General features: G+C 40.9%; 1 protein-coding gene across 1 annotated transcript; it reads right to left on the reverse strand.

The window, feature by feature from the left end:
- Window positions 1-591: 591 nt before the first annotated feature.
- Window positions 592-9,032, reverse strand: LOC149298991 (glutathione S-transferase kappa 1-like). The gene is made up of 8 exons (XM_089486951.1): window positions 8,964-9,032; window positions 7,013-7,094; window positions 5,121-5,249; window positions 4,608-4,708; window positions 4,457-4,492; window positions 4,262-4,378; window positions 774-867; window positions 592-635 (listed from the first exon to the last, which is right to left on the reverse strand). Exons 1-8 carry the CDS (start codon window positions 9,030-9,032, stop codon window positions 592-594), a joined length of 672 nt encoding a protein of 223 aa, XP_089343077.1.
- Between the last annotated feature and the right edge of the window lie 9,500 nt (window positions 9,033-18,532).

Consider the following 18,532-nt stretch of genomic DNA (forward strand, 5'->3'; position numbering starts at 1 on the left):
TTGCTGTTGAGACCCAGGATATGACATCATATCTTGCACTCTATTGAGGATATGTAACGTGAACAATGATGTCACAAAGTTATTTTCTCTTGTCATATCTGTCTGTTTCTGCTTCAAGATGGGCAGGGTTTAATAAATTAATTAATTCAGACTCTTTTCCTTTCCAGCACTCCCAATTATCTTCTCTCAATCAAACTGCAATCAAATAAAATTTCTCTTAAAACCTAAGTTTACTTCAGTGTGTTTCCATTTAGTTTTGAGTGAAGTGGGTAGACATCCAAAACTTTCAACAGCTGTGATGTAATCAATGCAGATAATAGGGGGTTCTCCTTAAAAGGTACAACACTGTACAGAAACGTGGCAAAGAATTGCAAAATATTTTAATTGTCATGGTGCTTTATTAAAGATAGTAGGAAATTGTGTGTTTTGAAGCCATAATTAAGAATGATGCTTTACAACTTCCTTAGATGACCTTAAACGGTAACAACTGAATTTAGCATTAAAGTATAGTTCTAATTTTACAGCAAAGTGCATTGACACATGTGAGCTGAAACAAAAATTATTATATTCCACAATTCTCTTTTTTCTGCTTTACAATCGTGATTTTGAAGGCACGGGCCCCAGCCATTTCTCCCCTATAAATAAAACAGGATGGATAGATTAGTAAGATACAATGTGCAAATGCCTCTCCTGTAGAAGGGAGGTGTAGATCACATGCCTACGCATACATAGATTTATTTTTCATAAAAATGTTTAAGTTCAACTGCACTGACCTAACTGGTGAGCTAGAAGCTCAAAGCGATCTGATCCAAAGTACATTTGTGGCTTGCCATCTATATGAGCTACAATGCTTGGCAATCCAAAAACCTGTTATAAAGAGAAGGTAAACAGATAACTCTTTAGCATTTTTTTTTAATTACCTGTATCAGAAACGTACGTTATCTATATTTGTGGTAACTAAAGCAAAAGATCACATTGAAAAAACATTATATACATAATTATCAGTATAAAAATGTGTGTGAAGAGACAGCAGCAGAATGTGTGGGGATGCAGAAATGTATAACACTGAAAACACAAGGCAAAGGCTTATCTAGCGACAAAATGTAAACATACATGTGACAGGAGTAAGAGTTATATGCTTGCTCCATTACCACTGGGATGCACACCGAATTGATCCTTCTGTAGCCCTTTAACCCCTTCAGTACCGGGACGTACCTGGTACTTCCTGGTTAACAGTCACCGGTAGACCGGGACGTACCAGGTACGTCTCCTCCAAAAAACGCCCCCACATCACCACAATCGCGGTGATCGTGGGGGCGCTGCTGCTGCTGTCTGCCCAGGAGTCCTGGGCAGACAGCACAGCCTGTCTAAGCCCGCCCCCAAGCCTACGATCACTCCCACGGAGTGATTTTCTAGGCAGAAACTGCGATTGCAGAAAAATCTGCAATCGCGGTTTCAGCTGCCACGGGCAGCTTCAGGGAAGGGGGGGGTATTGAATGGGTCCCCACACAAGTGTGGGGACCTGACCCAACACCCCCCTGCTGCCTGATCGCTCCATGAGAGCGTCAGTGCAGCGTTAACCCCTTCAATGCCGCGATCGCGGCATTCAATGCCGCGATCGCGGCATTGAAGGGGTTAATTCCCGTTTTTGGGGGGGTTCTGCTGCTGGTGGTCTGCCTGGAAGCCCAGGCAGACCAGCAACAGCAAAAACGAGCCCCCAGAAGTCCTCTGATCAGTCCTGTAGGACTGATCAGAGAGACTCCTCCCCTACAATCTCCAGTCTATTGGAGATTGTGTCCCAGCTGCCAGAGGCAGCTTCAGGGACAGGGAGACAGGGTTGTTTGGTCTCCACATGAGTGTGGAGACCAGACCCCCCCCACCCCCCCTTCCTCAGTTAACCCCTACCCCCCTCTTCCTCAATTAACCCCTTCAATGCTGCGATTGTGTATGACCCCCATCGCAGCATTGCAGGGGTTAATATTAGTCCCCACAAGCTTGTGGGGACTAAATATCAATCAATGCTGTGCTTCAATGGAGCATCAGCATTGAAAGAGTTAAAAAAATAATGTAAAAAATAATAATAATAAAAAAAAAAAAAAAAAATTTAATAAAATAATAATAATCATTAAAAAAAAAATAACAGCACTGACCTGAAAGTCCAGGGTGCTTCCAGGTCAAATGCTGGGCTGATCAGATCGCTCCTGGCCAATAGGAGTGATCGGATCATTATGGCAGTCCACGGATGACCCTGCTCTACAAAGAGAGAGGGGTCATCTAGGATAATTATGAAAAAACAGAAATTATTAATAAATGAAAAAATCATAATTATTACCTGATCACTTGTCGGTGACATTTTAAGTCGCTGATTATTGATCGGTCTCCCTGATTGATGTCAGCGGCCTAAACCTGTCACTTACAAGTAATCTGATGAAAAAAAATATTTAAAAAAATGTAAATGCACATGTTCCAGTTTTGCCCTCATAGCTTCCTCAAAAAATACATGAACCATGCATGTGAGGCCTTGTTGGAACCGGGGGGTGTTGGTGAACAAAATGTGGTGTTTTTTTTCCAGTGTTACACATATGCTGTGCAAGAAATAAATTGCAACATTGAAATGTATGCGTTAAAAACGCAATAAAATAAATTTTCCGTGAATTTGGCAGACATCAGTGAAGAAAAGGCTAGCTGAAAACTGTCAAAACTACCCTAGTTGAACACCTTGACTTGTCTACTGTTCATAAATATATACTTTTATGGGGTAATTTACAGCAGGGGGCTTCCAAAATGTCCCAAATGGGATATGGGCCCAGGAAACCAATTTCTGAAAATTCCAAATGTGAAAACGAAAATGCGCATATTCCAGTTTTGCCCTCATAGCTTCCTCAAAAAATGCATGAACCATGCATGTGAGGCCTTGTTGGAACCGGGGGATGTTGGTGAACACAATATGGTGTTTTGTTCTGCAGTTGCACATATTCTATACAAAATATAATATGAAATCTAAAGCAACATTGCAACATATGCAAAAAAACCCCCAAAAATATAAAAATACCTCAAAATTTGGCAGCAATTGGCGATAAAATCCCTGTTTGAAAAGTGTCAAAATGACCCTAGTTGTACACCTTGACTTATCTACTGTTCATAAACATATAATTTTGGGGGGGTAATCAGTATCTGCGATAACTATTGCAGTTATTAGACTACCATGCCAAATTTGAAAAAAATTACATTTCAAAAACGTGATGCATGCCTTGCAATATTTGCCCTATACTGGTCAAAATAGATAAAAATCCTGGCCATGTTGGGTGGTTTCCAAATCAGGACAAGTTAATGAATATATTTGGGATAATTTTTTCCCATTGGTTCAATGTGTGTACAATTTATATGTATACAAAACTGTAAAAAAATGCGTTTTTTTCATTTTTTCCCCACTTTTTCCAGTTTTTTTCAAACAAAACAATGTACTACCCAGCTTACTATGGTTTCAAATGAAAGCCCTACTTGTGCTGAAAAAAACAATATATGATTTGTGTGGGTGCACCAATTGATAAGAGAGAAATTACAGTTGAAGAAAGACATGGCAAAAACACAAAAACGGCTCCGGTCCTTTAGCGACACGTTAGTATCAAAATCCCGGTCCTGAAGGGGTTAAAAACATAGGTCAGAGCTCTTTGTTGGACACCATTATCCCATCAGCCATCTTGTTATCTCCTTTTTCTCACACTCCATTGTAAGATTATCAGATCCCGATGGTGCTGATCTAGCAGTACTTGTACTTGAATCATTGGCTTCAGCATCCCTATGTCTTTATTTCTGGTATTCTGTGTTCTTTGGTCCCTAAACTTGTCTGTTTGTGTTCTACACGCATGGTTCCTGCTACACAACATCCTGAAGCTGATTAGCCTGACAAGCATGTTGTGCTTTGCCTAAGTTGTTCCTGGACTATTGGTTTCCTGACCTTGGCTGGTCTGTCAGCAATCTCTGCACAAAACCCATTCTCATGCCCTTTAGTCTCAGCGTATCGAAACCACTTCACTAGAACACCTTGGAGCTGTCACCAAAGCCTTTGTTTGTGACAAACATTCCTCATTAGTCATGGAATTATGTTCCTTAGTACAAAAATCATTATTTTTTCTCAAAAAAATTGTGGTTTTCATGTTGAAAACATATGGTCAGTAATAATGAGGGTAGTTACTGGAATATCTTTGCTGTTCTTTGCAGTCTCCCTTACTGCACGTGACTCCCATGGATCCCTACTCACCCCATACTTTAAAGCTTCATCAGTAGTTTCCTTGAGCTTGTTCTTCACTTCTGGCAGTGAAATTATTTGAAGAAGCTTAGTTGCTTCATCTTCTGGCATCCCCGCTTTTTTGGCAGCCTAGAGAAAAACAATTTGTGAGTGGTACGCACACAAAAAGAGGGGTATACATTGGACTTTCTTACAAATGGTGCTTACCTCTAGTATACTGGCTGGTTCCGTAATATCTTTATCCTGCAAGAATTCAAAAAGGAAAGGACGGTAGTACAGACAGAAATGGAAGAAAATGAAGGGTTTATTTACAACTATGCACAGATAGAAGAAAGCCCATTCTTAAAACTACACATACCTCAGACCAGATTCTTATCCACAGCTCTCGAGACACCGGCTCCAAAAATTCTGGATGTGAAATGTTAACAGCAGTGACGAAACGCATGGCTGCAAGACTGCCTGCAAAACATTGGTGAAGAGAGTAGAAATGCAAAAGGCAGCAAATATGAGACGGAGAGAAAAAAACACTTTGGTTACGCCATACCAGTAAACACAAAAAGCTATTGTACAATATTTTTTTGGCCATAAACAGCTACCTCATCAGTCATGTGGAATATTTTCTTTTTATCACACTAAAGTGCCATAACATAATTAGCCTGCATAAGTATGGAAACATGTATGGAGAGTCCAAGGAAATGAACTATACTGATACTAAAAATGTGGCTTTTAAGGAAATGGAAGAAAGAGAGGCCTATGCTTTAAGGCAGAGAAAAAGATTTGCGTGAAAGAAGTATATCGTATCTTACTTACTGCGCAGTCAAAGAAAAATTAGAGGAAGTAATGGAATTTGTAAAATACAGTATTTACTGACCTTTCTTAATTACAACATGGAAAAAATCACTTGGTTGATTTAGAGGAACTTGATAAAACTCAGCGAGTCGCTTAAGATCCTTTACCATGTAAGCACCTTTATTTGGGACCATTGCAGGTGCGGAGTTACCTGTTTAAAAAACATGATTATGGTACATCTCTCGATATAATTCTTATATGAATTCTCTAAAATGTAAAAACATGTAACAGATCAAATCGTAATAAAAATACTTTTAACCAATAACTGTTTCATCTGTATTATTTAGCACTCCTATTATATAGCTAATTTAAAATAGGTGGGACCGAAATTCACAACAACTCAACTATGCATTATGCAGGGACAACCCAGATGTTCTAAACAGGATGAAATGGTAACGGTTGGGTCTCATAAGGCATAGTGAAGCTGGTGAGTTAATATGTATCAACTCCAATGCATACACAATGCATAGTGGGTAAACTCCATAGAGGTTTTGAATAAAACGTGATTTGGGTATAAACATGGAAAAAAGATGTTACTACCACGGTGAACTACTGAATGTTTCTCCTGATTTGATCATTGTATAAGGTTGTTATGGCGATAAGACCACTTTACAAACTTTGGAGCAGATTCACATGTCTATCGCTGATCACAGGGGCAAATAGTTTACTTGGAAATTAAACAGTAGTGCTCACCCATTGATATCATCACAATCTGACTACTGAGTCAGGAACTGCCATTACTTGCCATAGTAACCTGTATTCCCTATGGAACATAGCAGTTCAGATTAACCCCTTCAATCCCAAGGGTTTTTGGTACCTCAAAGCCCGGAGCATTTTTGCCATTTTTCAGGTATGTCGGTTTAGCGATTATTCTCCTTTCCTGTGAATAAGTGTACCCATGTAAACTATATATTGTTTTTTCAAGGAGAGATAGAGCTTTCGTTTGATACCATAGTTGGATGATTAGCTGAAAATTTAGAATGAGAAATTTAGTAAAAACTAGCGAAGATTTACATTTTTCCTTTGAATCCTCACAAATTTAGGTAAAGTGATGGAAAATCCCCTCCAAGTTTATCAATTCAGGTGTCCTGATTTCAGAAATACCTAATTTATATAGATTTTCCAGACTTTCCCAGCACCAGGGAGCATACTATAAGGTGTACAATTTTGTATACTTTTTATGCCTATGGCTTAACGGGTTTGGGGGTTGTGAACGGGGGCAGGAAGGTTATACTGGCTAGATGTTATGCTAGGGCAATGGGAAGTTAGGTTTTTTAATATTTTTTTATTATCTTTTTTTATATATATTTTTTTATTTTAATTTTTTTACTTTTTTTTTTTTATTTTTTATATATTTTTTTAACACAGAAATGGTTAGAGGTCCTCTTAGGGACCTCCTGAACATGCCAGTGATGTCACAATGACATCACAGCTCACATTATAATTTTTTTTAGTATTATTTATATTATTATTTTAATGATTTATTTAATATTTTTTTAATGAATTAACTTTTTTTCCCCCAGCTTTTCTGTTACAGGACAGGAGGGGGAGTGAGAGACATGGTTTCTCACTCCCCTCCCCGCGATCCCCCTGCACTGATCACACTGTGATCTCTATGCAGGTCCTCTGTGCCTCATCGGAGGGCAGGATATCCCCGCAGGTCGCGATCGGGCAGTTTACAGTGTAACAGCTTACCGGCTTTCAGATCGGACAGTGATGCCGGCTTCTGCTGTAAGTGGGGAGTCCAGGCTGTGAAACGACACAGGGATGTGTCCCTGACGCTGCACGAAGGGCTGGACGTACCGGGACGTCCATAGGGGTTTCTTAATAGGCGTTTTTTGGACGTCCCGGTATGTCTATAGGGGAATGAAGGGGGTTAAACTCCATTGTTTTCATTAATGGTTAGTTTCTTACCAGAAGCCTGCATAATACCCCCAAGGAACCCAGGGCGCAGCCGAACATCAACATTCCAGATATTCTTATAGCGACACAAAATCTGATTCAAAACAAAGATAATGGGAAAAGAGAGAGATCAGAGTAACACAGGCAAGGAGCAAGAATGATGCAAAATGAACATCAACATGCTTGGAACTATGATGGAATCTCTCAATACTGTGGAATATATAAAACAAAATGGTGCACAGATATAAAATTATTTGAGTAGAGCCATCCTAAAGAACACAACTGAAGAATATGTGATTAAAAATATATTAGTTCTTTGTGGTTATCTTTTTTAATTGTACATCATAAACAGAAATACGAGTATGAGAATATGAGAGATAAACGTATTAACTACATTCTTTTGCAAATGATACATTCCAAAACTTCTGTGCTATGGGTGCACAATGTGTGTTACGCCTAGCTCCCCATTTTCCCAGTATTGGCAGTACAATTAGGGATCCATGTTGTCCTGCTCACTTATTGCCCCCAGAAATAAGAGGTAATAACCAACGTTTACTGCAATTGTCTTGTACCGGCCATCTCCAATGATTGGAGGTATTTATGTATAATACGCATCAATACCATATTCAGTTAAGTGATGCTTGATGAGGGTTTTTGGATGAAGTAAAAGAAAATGTAGGATGCAGAACACATTCCAGAAGACATCTCTAGTTTATACTTAATTCCAGAAGACATCTCTAGTTTATACTTAATTTTTGGGGCAGCAATATATAAATAAATATATAAATCCAACCAACATTTATACACAAGATGAACCTTTTTGTTCAAACATCTAGTTTTTGGTGGGACAGTCAGACTGTCCTGCTACTGGCACTTGAACATGCGCTATTCCAAATATGCAGTGAAATGGGCATTTTACATGCACAACACAGGCGTGGTGAAGAAATGACATAACCATACGGGTGACACCAAGCAGAACTTGAAATTGAAACACGAGGCTATCGCAATGATGTTGTGGTGTCTTATACCAGTGCTTACAGCATCACAATTCCACCACAATATACTCTGAAGGTGCGCAGCCAACTTTACCAACTGGTAGGGTTTCTGATATTCCAGCGGATGGTCCTGTATTTGAGCTGTGTGTTCAGGAAAAAAGCGGTAAAAATAAATTAATACTAGAATGTCTGTTTTTGAGGAGAACTGTCCAGGAAAAAAAACGGTGGCAACGCATTGCTATTTATAACCCTGAGAATTTGATATTATTGATGATCATTATTTTAATCAAACACATCCATTTTAAAGTGACATTACAGGTCCCCTGAACAATGATCGCATATGAAAGTACTTTGTTACTACTTTCATATCTATTGATTTAACATACAAACAATAATACTTTAGGAGGAAACTATCCCCTCTATGGTCCGAGGTGTCACATGAAGCAGCCAATCAGTAGCAGGAATGTGCTCCAATTGAAATGAATAGGAGATCGTGATAGACCCCCCCACCCAGAACATTACCAAGGCCAGTGCTGGATCTAACTGGGGGTAAGTAGATCACATGCGATGGGATGTGTTTGGCTGCCAACAGCTAGAAGGGGGGAAATGGGCAAATACATTTGGGAGGAAGTCTGTAGAATCCCCCATGCATTTACCAGAGGACCTAAACTTGACAGCTATCATATGCATTAAAATGCAATTTTAACACCAAAATATTATATATAGTAAAATAATTTAAATAAATATTTATGGATACATTTATAGTTAAGCATTATTTAATACTTTCTGTGCCAAAAAGGTTGTCAGCAATATTTAAGTTACATCAAAATAACACAAACATTTAGAAAAAGGCCATTAACTCACCTTTAAATCCACTGTTTTGGTTATATGTGGGTAAAAACAGTTTGGTAGAGCTTTTAGCAAAGGGACATTTCCTTGCATAGAGCAAAGCTTATTTGTTTTCTCACCTCAAACCCAAGCCATGAATAAGGGGAAACCACATCATAGAACAACTCGACAACTTTGCGTGTAGACATTTTGCTTCCTTGTCTTTTTGCTGCAAGTCTACAAGAGCATTATGGGAAGAGGGCAAAGTGTACGCTTTCCTTTCTGTTATTGAAAGACCTTGTAAAGTAGGTCTGTCCGGAGTTTCACTGCCATCTGCTGGTCACGTCAGGTAATTTCAACAAAAACGTATACCCATGTGAAGGGGAAAAATTGTCCTAGTTGAGAAAGAGATGGTAAAATCACTAACTGGACGGTAATAGTTTACATTTCTTTTCAAAAACCTCTGGTATGCAAGATTTTCATCAGAAAATAAATCAATAACTAAACAATTATCTCTTATGTAAAAATGACATGGCTGCACCACATGTCATCTGCTCACTATAGCAAGGTGCCACAGATTTCCTGAATCCCGTTCTTGCTAACAATGATTAATGTGGTGAGGCCCCAGCTCATGTAAGTAAAAGGGATGTAGCTTCATGGAAAGTAAAAAAAATTGTGTTTGCGTACTGTCGGAGAATTTCCGAGTACTTCTATATCTTGGGGTTGAGCGGCCTGAGAGAAATCAGACACACAGACAGGAGTGTATGTATAACAGGGGTGTCCAAGTTTTTTCTGCAGTGGCCCACTTCATCAGAAATGTATATGTTCGGGGACCGCACTCATTTTTCACTGAGAGAAAAAAAAAAGGCCTTTAATAACACATGCAGATTGAAATAAAGTAAATGACACAAAATCCTTTACAATGCCTCTTGTTATGCAGGCCTAGGCACCACAGGATAATGGACCCACTAAGCTGGAGTGGCGGCGTACACGCAGATGAATGGTACGTACTCCAAGCTAACAGGACAAATCAGGACCAGAGGCAGAGGCACAAGAACTAAACAATCCGAGGTTGGGGCAGGCAGCGCAGGTTCAGAATAAGTAAACAAAGCCGAGGTCGGGGCAGGCAGCGGAGGAGCGAATGTCGGGAACAATAGCCGAGGTCTGGTACACGGAAATCAGGTAGCGTAGGAACAGGAGTCACAAATGTAACACAAACACACACCCAGAGTGATAAAGACGCTTTACACGGGCACTAAGCACAGGGCAAAGGGGGTTTAACCCCTTCGCGACCTTTGCCGGTTCAGGACCGTCATAACAAGAAGGTCACTAAATGACCTTTGATGGTCCTGAACCGCCAAAAAATTAAAAACGGCCTTGCTGCAATGCCTCGATGTCGAGGCATTCAGCAAGGCCGAGATCGGCATCGGGGGCCATGCCTGGCCCCTCCCCGGGGCGTCAACAGCCGCCATACATTGTATGGCGGCGGACGCCCGTTTTAAAAGCGTTTAGGAGACGATCAATGATCGCCTCCTAAACTTAAATGGTGTCGCTGGAATGCCTCGATCAGGAGGCATCCAGCGACACCAAACACTTACCTCTGGGTGGGCTGTGACCGCTCCGGAGAGCGGTCACAACCGCCGCTGCCGGTGATCTTCGCCATCAAGCAAGATGGCGGCGGCCCGGGAAATAAAACAATAAAGACGAAAAAGTTCGCTAGAGGGTCTCCAGACCCTCTAGAGAACTGGCTCCACTTGCTGGTTGAATACAGGTACTGCATTCAACCATGCAAGTCAATGGAGCCCAGCTTTCTAATCACTATGTGATTAGTAAAATATTCAAAAAAAATTAAAATAAATAAAAAATGGAAAAAAAAATTAAAAAAAATGTGCTAACATTTAAAAATAATAATGCAGTGATGTCACTAGATGAACCATCCAGTACCAGCAAAATGTGTAAAAAAAAATATAAAAAAAGTATTAAAAAAATAAAATTAAAAAATAAAGTTTATTATTTTGAGCAAGTGCTAAAATTTCTCAAAAATCTCAACAAAGAGTTAAAATAAAAGCACTTCAAATACCCAAGGGGTGTCTAATATATAAAAAAAATGGCTGATGGGGTAAATTGGAGTGGCCTAGCTCAAAGATAGGGCATAGGTACAGACTGACCAAAATGGAGAAAAAAAGCGCACTTCCCAAATGTGGCATTTTAAATCTGAAACAACCCGACAAACCCATGCATGTCGGGTATCACTGCACTCAGGAGATGTTCCTGAACACACATTGGCGTGTTGTTTGAGAGTGGCATATACCACTATTACAAAGTTTGACAAAGTGTAGTTCTATAATTGGTGCATGGAAAGGGTTAAATAACAGCATTTGGAATACCCTGGGGTGTCTAGTTTTCAAAAATATATGGTTTGAATGGGTTAAATTGAGTTAACCGGCTTCAAAGATATTCCAAAGAGGAGAGGGAGGCACAATGACCAAATGACCACCTGAATTACGCATGCCCCAAAAGTAGCCTTTTACCAGCCAAACAATCTGACAAACCCATGCATGTGGGGTATCGCTGTACTCAGGAGATGTTGCTGAACACATGTTGTTTGACAGTGACATATACCAGCACCTGTATATCTATAACTAAAGTACAATTTGTGTGAAAAAAAAAATAAAAAAAATTACTATTACAAAGTTTGACAAAGTGTAGTTCTATAATTGGTGCATGGAAAGGGTTAAAATAACAGCATTTGTAATACCCTGGGGTGTCTAGTTTTCAAAAATATATGGTTTGAATGGGTTAAATTGAGTTAACCGGCTTCAAAGATGTTCCAAAGAGGAGATGGAGGCAGACTGACCAGATTTGTTAAAAAAGATTTGGAAATCATAAAACGCTGCTTGTACTTATTGCCCTATAACTTACAAAAAACAGCAAAAAAACATAAAAACATTGGGTATTTCTAAACTCAGGACAAGTAGTAGAATCTATTTAGCTAGATTTTTACTTGCTTTTTTAGGTGAGTAAAAGATTTTTCAAATAAAAGTCATAAAATGTGTGGGAATTCCCCCCGTGGGAATTCCCGTTAAGGGAGATTGTTAAAGCACATCGAGCTTTGTTGTTTCTGCTCGCATTGCTGCTGCCGGTGAACGTCTTCATGAACAATCTTCCTTGCCGGTACTTCCCACGGCGGAAGTGCCGGCACCGGAAGTTGAAGTGTTATGTGTAGATGTCCCCCGCAAGACCCCGTGGAGTCTGCACCGGTAAGTCTGGTTGGGGGGACATCTTGGGGACAGAGTGGCAGCATATCTCGGGGGGGATAGAGTGGCAGCATATCTCGGGGGGGTACATCTTCGGGACAGAGTGGCAGTATATCTCGGGGGGGCAGAAACCTTTTTCATTAAAAAAAGCACCTAACTTTTAGGGTGCGGCCTATATGCGGGTGCGGCCTATATCTGAGCCAATACGATATATATATATATATAAATATAATTGTTAACAGCACACACAAATCCCAGCATGTACTGGTTGCCTGGGCATGATAGGAGTGTGTTAGCAATCATATATAAATTGATATTGTTATTGTATTTTTGTCCAATTTTGGTGTGTTACTTACTTTTAATAAAAGTGTGGTGTTATCACACCAAAATTGAACAATAAAATACAATAACAATATTAATATATATATATATAATTGCTGATAGCATTCATACTCCTATCATGCCCAGGCAACAAGTAAATGCAGGAACTTGGGCATAATAGGACTGTGATTGCTGTTAGCAATCACACTCCTATCATTCCTAGTCAGCCAATATATGCTGAAACCTGCCAGCAGTATGAGGTCACTTGCAGACTCACTGTGCCATGCCCCCCACTTACACATCCATGCTATCACACATACACTCATTCATATACTCATTCATTCACAGATTCATTCCCTCAATCACGAATCTCCTAAGTGACATCTCTAAGTGAGGAGTTACAAGCAAAGAAGGAGTTAAAAAGCAAAAAGGAGTTAAAAAGCAAGAAGGAGGGTAAAGTATAAATCCTTGTGATTGCATATAATATATTTATATATATTTTGCGCCTTACTGTCTGTTTTTGCCAGTTATTTGAGCTATCCCCATTGCCAAGATGTCCTCCATGTTTGACAATGCGGTCAGGTGTACATCTCGCTCAATGTATGCAATCCTTGAGCAGCGCTTCGAGGGTGCATATTGCTGTGCGAGATGTGTGCGGGTTGCTCATTTGGAAGCACAAATCCTGAGTCTAGAGGAGCAACTGGCAACACTGAGATCTATTGACAACTTGGAGAGGAGTCTGCTGCTCACTGAGCAAGCTCTCTCGCAGGTAGAGGTGGGGGAGGATAGTGGGATGGAGGTACAGGACAGTCAGGCAGCTAGCTGGGTTACAGTTAGAAGGCGGGGTAGGGGGAAAAGCACCAGGGAGGCTAGTCCTGATCTAGCACACCCCAACAAGTTTGCCCGGTTGGCAGATGAGGGGGATGTTAGTTCAGAGTTAGCAGTACAGCAGCAAGTCACTGCCTCTGACCACCAGAGGGGTGTCTGCTCCAGTAAGGAGGGAAGGAGGAGCGCAGGGCAGGCCAGACAGGTGCTGGTAGTGGGGGACTCAATTATTAGGGGGACAGACAGGGCGATCTGTCACAAAGACCGGGATCGCCGAACAGTGTGTTGTCTGCCTGGCGCTCGAGTTCGGCACATCGCGGATCGGGTTGACAGATTACTGGGAGGGGCTGGAGAAGACCCAGCAGTCATGGTGCACATTGGCACCAATGACAAAGTGAGAGGGAGGCGGAGTGTCCTTAAAAATGATTTCAGGGACTTAGGTAGCAAGCTTAAGGCAAGGACCTCCAAGGTAGTATTTTCTGAAATATTACCTGTACCACGTGCCACACCAGAGAGGCAGCGGGAGATTAGGGAGCTAAACAAGTGGCTCAGAAGCTGGTGTAGGAAGGAGGGGTTTGGGTTCATGGAGAACTGGGCCGACTTCTCTGTCGGATACAGGCTCTACGGTAGGGACGGGCTGCACCTCAATGGGGAGGGTGCAGCTGTGCTTGGGGAGAAGATGGTCAGAAGGGTGGAGGAGTGTTTAAACTAGGGAAAGGGGGGGAGGGAAACTACAATATAGAAGGGGAAGATAGTGTAGATAGAGAACTGGGGCTTACAAATGTACCTGGGGGTGGAGCGGAGGGAGGGGTTAGAATAGTTAATAGGGATAGGCTTCATAGGGAAAAAAACCATACACCTCTAAATTGTATGCTTACTAATGCCAGAAGTCTGACCAATAAAACTGACGAACTGGAGTTAATAATGTCTGAAGAAAATTATGACATAGTGGGTATAACAGAGACATGGTTGGATGATAGCTATGACTGGGCGGTTAACATACAGGGGTATAGTCTATTCAGGAAGGATCGGAAAAAACGAAAAGGGGGAGGAGTTTGCCTTTATGTAAAGTCCAGCCTAAAGGCCACACTGCGGGAGAATATATGTGAGGGAAATGATAATGTGGAGTCATTATGGGTAGAAATATATGGAAAGAAAAATAATAAAATACTGATCGGGGTTTGCTATAAGCCACCAAATATAATGGAAGCAGCAGAAGATCAATTATTAAAGCAAATAAACAAGGCAGCTAATCACAATGAGGTGGTTATTATGGGGGACTTTAACTATCCCGACATAAACTGGGAAAGCGAGACCTGTGAATCTCATAAAGGAAACCGGTTTCTGACTATAAGTAAGGATAATTATCTGTCCCAAATGGTACAGGACCCGACCAGAGGGGGCGCCCTACTGGACTTAATATTAACCAACAGACCTGACAGAGTAACTAATGTGCAGGTCAGGGGGCATCTAGGAAATAGTGATCACAATATGATACATTATAACTTGTCCTTCAATAAGGGAACTCTTAGAGGAGCCACAAGAACTATGAACTTTAGGAGGGCAAAGTTTGATCAACTAAGAGAAGCCCTTAACACTGTAAATTGGGAAAATGTCCTCAAAAACAAGAGTACAGACACTCAATGGGAGATTTTTAAGAATATCTTAAATTCTCACTGTGAAAGGTACATACCGTATGGGAATAAAAGAGTCAGGAACAAGAGAAAACCAATGTGGATAAATAAAAATGTAAAGGGGGCAATAAATGGCAAAAAAAAGGCATTTAAGCTACTAAAACAGGAAGGCAGTGAGGAAGCACTAAAAAGCTATCGGGAAAAAAATAAAATATGTAAAAATCAGATAAAAGCAGCAAAATTGGAGACAGAAAGACTCATTGCCAAAGAGAGTAAAACAAACCCCAAAATGTTCTTTAACTATATAAATAGTAAAAAGGTTAAAAATGACAGCGTTGGCCCCTTAAAAAGTAATGAGGGAGAAGTTATAGATGGGGATCAGGAAAAAGCTAATCTATTAAACATATTCTTCTCTGCTGTATTCACAGAGGAAAATGAAATGCCAGGTAATATACAGCAGGATGAGATAAATGCCTCAGTACATGTCGCCTGTCTAACGCAGGAAGAAGTGCAGTGCCGCCTAAAAAAAATCAAAATAGACAAATCACCAGGTCCAGATGGCATTCACCCCCGCGTTCTAAGGGAGTTAAGTAATGTAATAGACAGACCCCTATTTCTAATATTCAAGGACTCTATAGTGACAGGGTCTGTTCCCCAGGACTGGCGCATAGCAAATGTTGTGCCAATATTCAAAAAGGGGACAAAAAGTGACCCGGGGAATTATAGGCCTGTTAGTTTAACTTCGGTTGTGTGTAAACTGTTTGAGGGTTTCCTAAGAGATGCTATTTTGGAGTATCTCAATGAAAATAAATGTATGACTCCATATCAGCATGGGTTTACAAGGGATCGGTCCTGTCAAACTAACCTGATCAGCTTTTATGAGGAGGTGAGCTCAAGACTGGATCGGGGTGAATCGCTGGATGTCGTATATCTTGATTTTTCCAAAGCATTTGATACGGTGCCACATAAAAGGCTGGTACATAAAATGAGAATGCTTGGGCTGGGGGAGAATGTGTGTATGTGGGTAAGTAACTGGCTCAGTGATAGGAAACAGAGGGTGGTTATTAACGGTACATACTCTGAGTGGGTGACTGTTGCTAGTGGGGTTTTGGGTCCTATTCTTTTTAATATATTTATTAATGACCTTGTAGAGGGATTGCATAGTAAAGTATCAATCTTTGCAGACGATACTAAGCTCTGTAACGTGGTTAACACAATAGAGGACAGCGCACGATTACAAATGGATCTGCATAGGTTGGAGGCTTGGGCTGGGATGTGGCAGATGAATGTAAGGTTATGCACATGGGGAAGAAAAATCCAGGCTGGGAATATGTATTAAATGGGAAAACACTGGGGACGACTGACATGGAAAAGGACTTAGGAGTTTTAGTTAACAGTAAATTTACCTGTAGCGACCATGGGGTGCATCAAAAGGGGCATAGATGCCCACGACAAGGAAATAATTCTACCACTGTACAAGTCACTAGTCAGACCACACATGGAATACTGTGTACAGTACTGGGCACCAGTGTACAAGAAAGATATAGTGGAGCTGGAGAGGGTTCAAAGACGGGCAACCAGAGTAATAAGGGGAATGGGAGGACTACAGTACCCAGAAAGATTATCAGAATTGGGGTTATTTAGTTTGGAAAAAAGACGGCTTAGGGGGGACTTAATAACTATGTATAAATATATAAGGGGGCAGTACAGAGATCACTCCCAGGACCTATTTATACCCAGGACTGTATCTATAACAAGGGGACATCCTCTACGGCTGGAGGAAAGAAGGTTTCTACAGCAGCACAGACAGGGGTTCTTTACAGTAAGAGCGGTGAGATTATGGAACTCTCTGCCAGAGGAAGTGGTGATGGTAAACTCAATAAAAGAGTTCAAAAGGAGCCTGGACGTGTTTCTTGAAAGCAATAATATTACAAGTTATGGATATTAGATTAATAGGGACAGAACGTTGATCCAGGGATTTATTCTGATTGCCATATTTGGAGTCGGGAAGGAATTTTCCCCCTGGTATGGGGCAATTGGCATCTGCTTCATAAGGGTTTTTTGCCTTCCTCTGGATCAACACAGTAGGGACACAATATGTATATAGGTTGAACTTGATGGACTTTGGTCTTTTTTCAACCTTATGAACTATGTTACTATGTTACTATGTTACGCATACTACCCCACCCTCTTACCTGCACTGCAGATCTTTCACTTGCATTTGGCCCGCGGGCTGCATGGTGGATGCTCCTGATGTATAATATGATCTCTGTTTATTACGGCAAATGATTTATGTGCTGTTTGGGGGTACTGACAAGCTTTTTTGTGGCAAAGATAGCACATACAGTCTGGGGCACTAAAACGGCACTGGGGTCTTATTACAAATTGTAATATATTTTTTTTCAGAATGCACCTTAACTTACCTTATTTGCAGCATTTTTCAATCACCTTGTTGGCACTCATCATGTCCGTAAAACCACATCCAGTTCCAGGGCAGCAGTCACACGAAAATCACGTCCAGTCCTGCCGGCGAAAGACTAGCACTGCCTCTGCCAGTAAGGGCTCCTCCTCAGGTCCCCCCTAATTGGTGGTCCTGTAGTATTGGGATCACAAACTTGATGGAGTTGCCACTAAGCTTTTTTTTATTTTTGAAAAAACAGAGGCCCGAGAAGGCCCCCTAGGAAAGCTAGGCCCCAAGGAGAGCCAGGCTTCTTACAACTGAAATAGTTATACACCCCTAATGGCGCCCTGTAGTTTGTTGTGCATCCTAGGTGTACCTGGAAATGTCCTAGGGTATTTTACCTGCAGCTCTCCCCCATGTGGGAAGTGGCTTTGTAAAAGGGAGGGGCTACCCACACGTCCAGGTGTGAAAGCCATGTATAGTGGTGGGGCTAGCTCCAAACTGGCTCTAGATGGTGGAGGTAGGAGGGACATTGTAGAGGGAGTGGGCATGATGAAAATGCCACTCACTTGCCCAGAGAAAGAAGAAAATGACCAGAGTAATCAGTACACCCAGAGAGTCCCCACGTTTGTGCTTAAGTATCTCCAGGGAGTAGCAGTAAAATAAACATGTCATGTCATAGACTTAAGAATGCACTATAAGGAGCCAATTGCATCTAGTTTCACCAGGAAGAAAAGCCAAGCTGGTCATGTATAATGTATACATCAATAGAACTAAACCTGTTGGACTGGCCCTTCACAATTCATCACTATGTTTGGTGAATAAACAGTTTCACTTTTTATTGATAACAGAATGACTGCATGATGGCATCTTTAAGATGGTGGCTTTCATTCTAGGTATCAATCCACCCCATTCTATATAGACAGGGATATAAATGAAATCCATTCAAAACAAGGCTGAGATACCATAATTTCTGCCCTACTTGTTTCTTTTGTATACATGTCTTTGACTAAAATGGACACATAATCATCCAACCTATTCCCACTTTACAAAAGCAAATAATATTTGATATATGATAAAGTAAGGCAGAGGCTTAGATACTGCATGAGGTGTGTCGTTCCCTCACCCACTCTCTGACAATGGAAAAATCTACCTTAAATATCCTGGGGAGAAAATGCAGCAGATTTTGTAATTTGTAAGCCTACATCAACATACCATGATGATAGATCATAGTATCTAAGTAGTAAGGATGTGTGTGGAACCTTGGGCAA

Source organism: Sceloporus occidentalis, unplaced genomic scaffold (assembly GCF_023333645.1).
Source record: "Sceloporus occidentalis isolate IW3139 unplaced genomic scaffold, rSceOcc1.0.p SCAF_30, whole genome shotgun sequence".
Lineage (NCBI taxonomy): Eukaryota > Metazoa > Chordata > Lepidosauria > Squamata > Phrynosomatidae > Sceloporus > Sceloporus occidentalis.

Excerpts from the sequence above, each read along its gene's own strand:
- LOC149298991 (XM_089486951.1), bottom strand. The coding sequence starts at position 9,032 with ATGTCTACACGCAAAGTTGTCGAGTTGTTCTATGATGTGGTTTCCCCT. Across the intron at positions 7,095-8,963 it reads ATTCATGGCTTGGGTTTGAG|ATTTTGTGTCGCTATAAGAA; the intron begins GTGAGAAAACAA and ends GTTTTGAATCAG. Across the intron at positions 5,250-7,012 it reads GGGTATTATGCAGGCTTCTG|GTAACTCCGCACCTGCAATG; the intron begins GTAAGAAACTAA and ends TTTTTTAAACAG.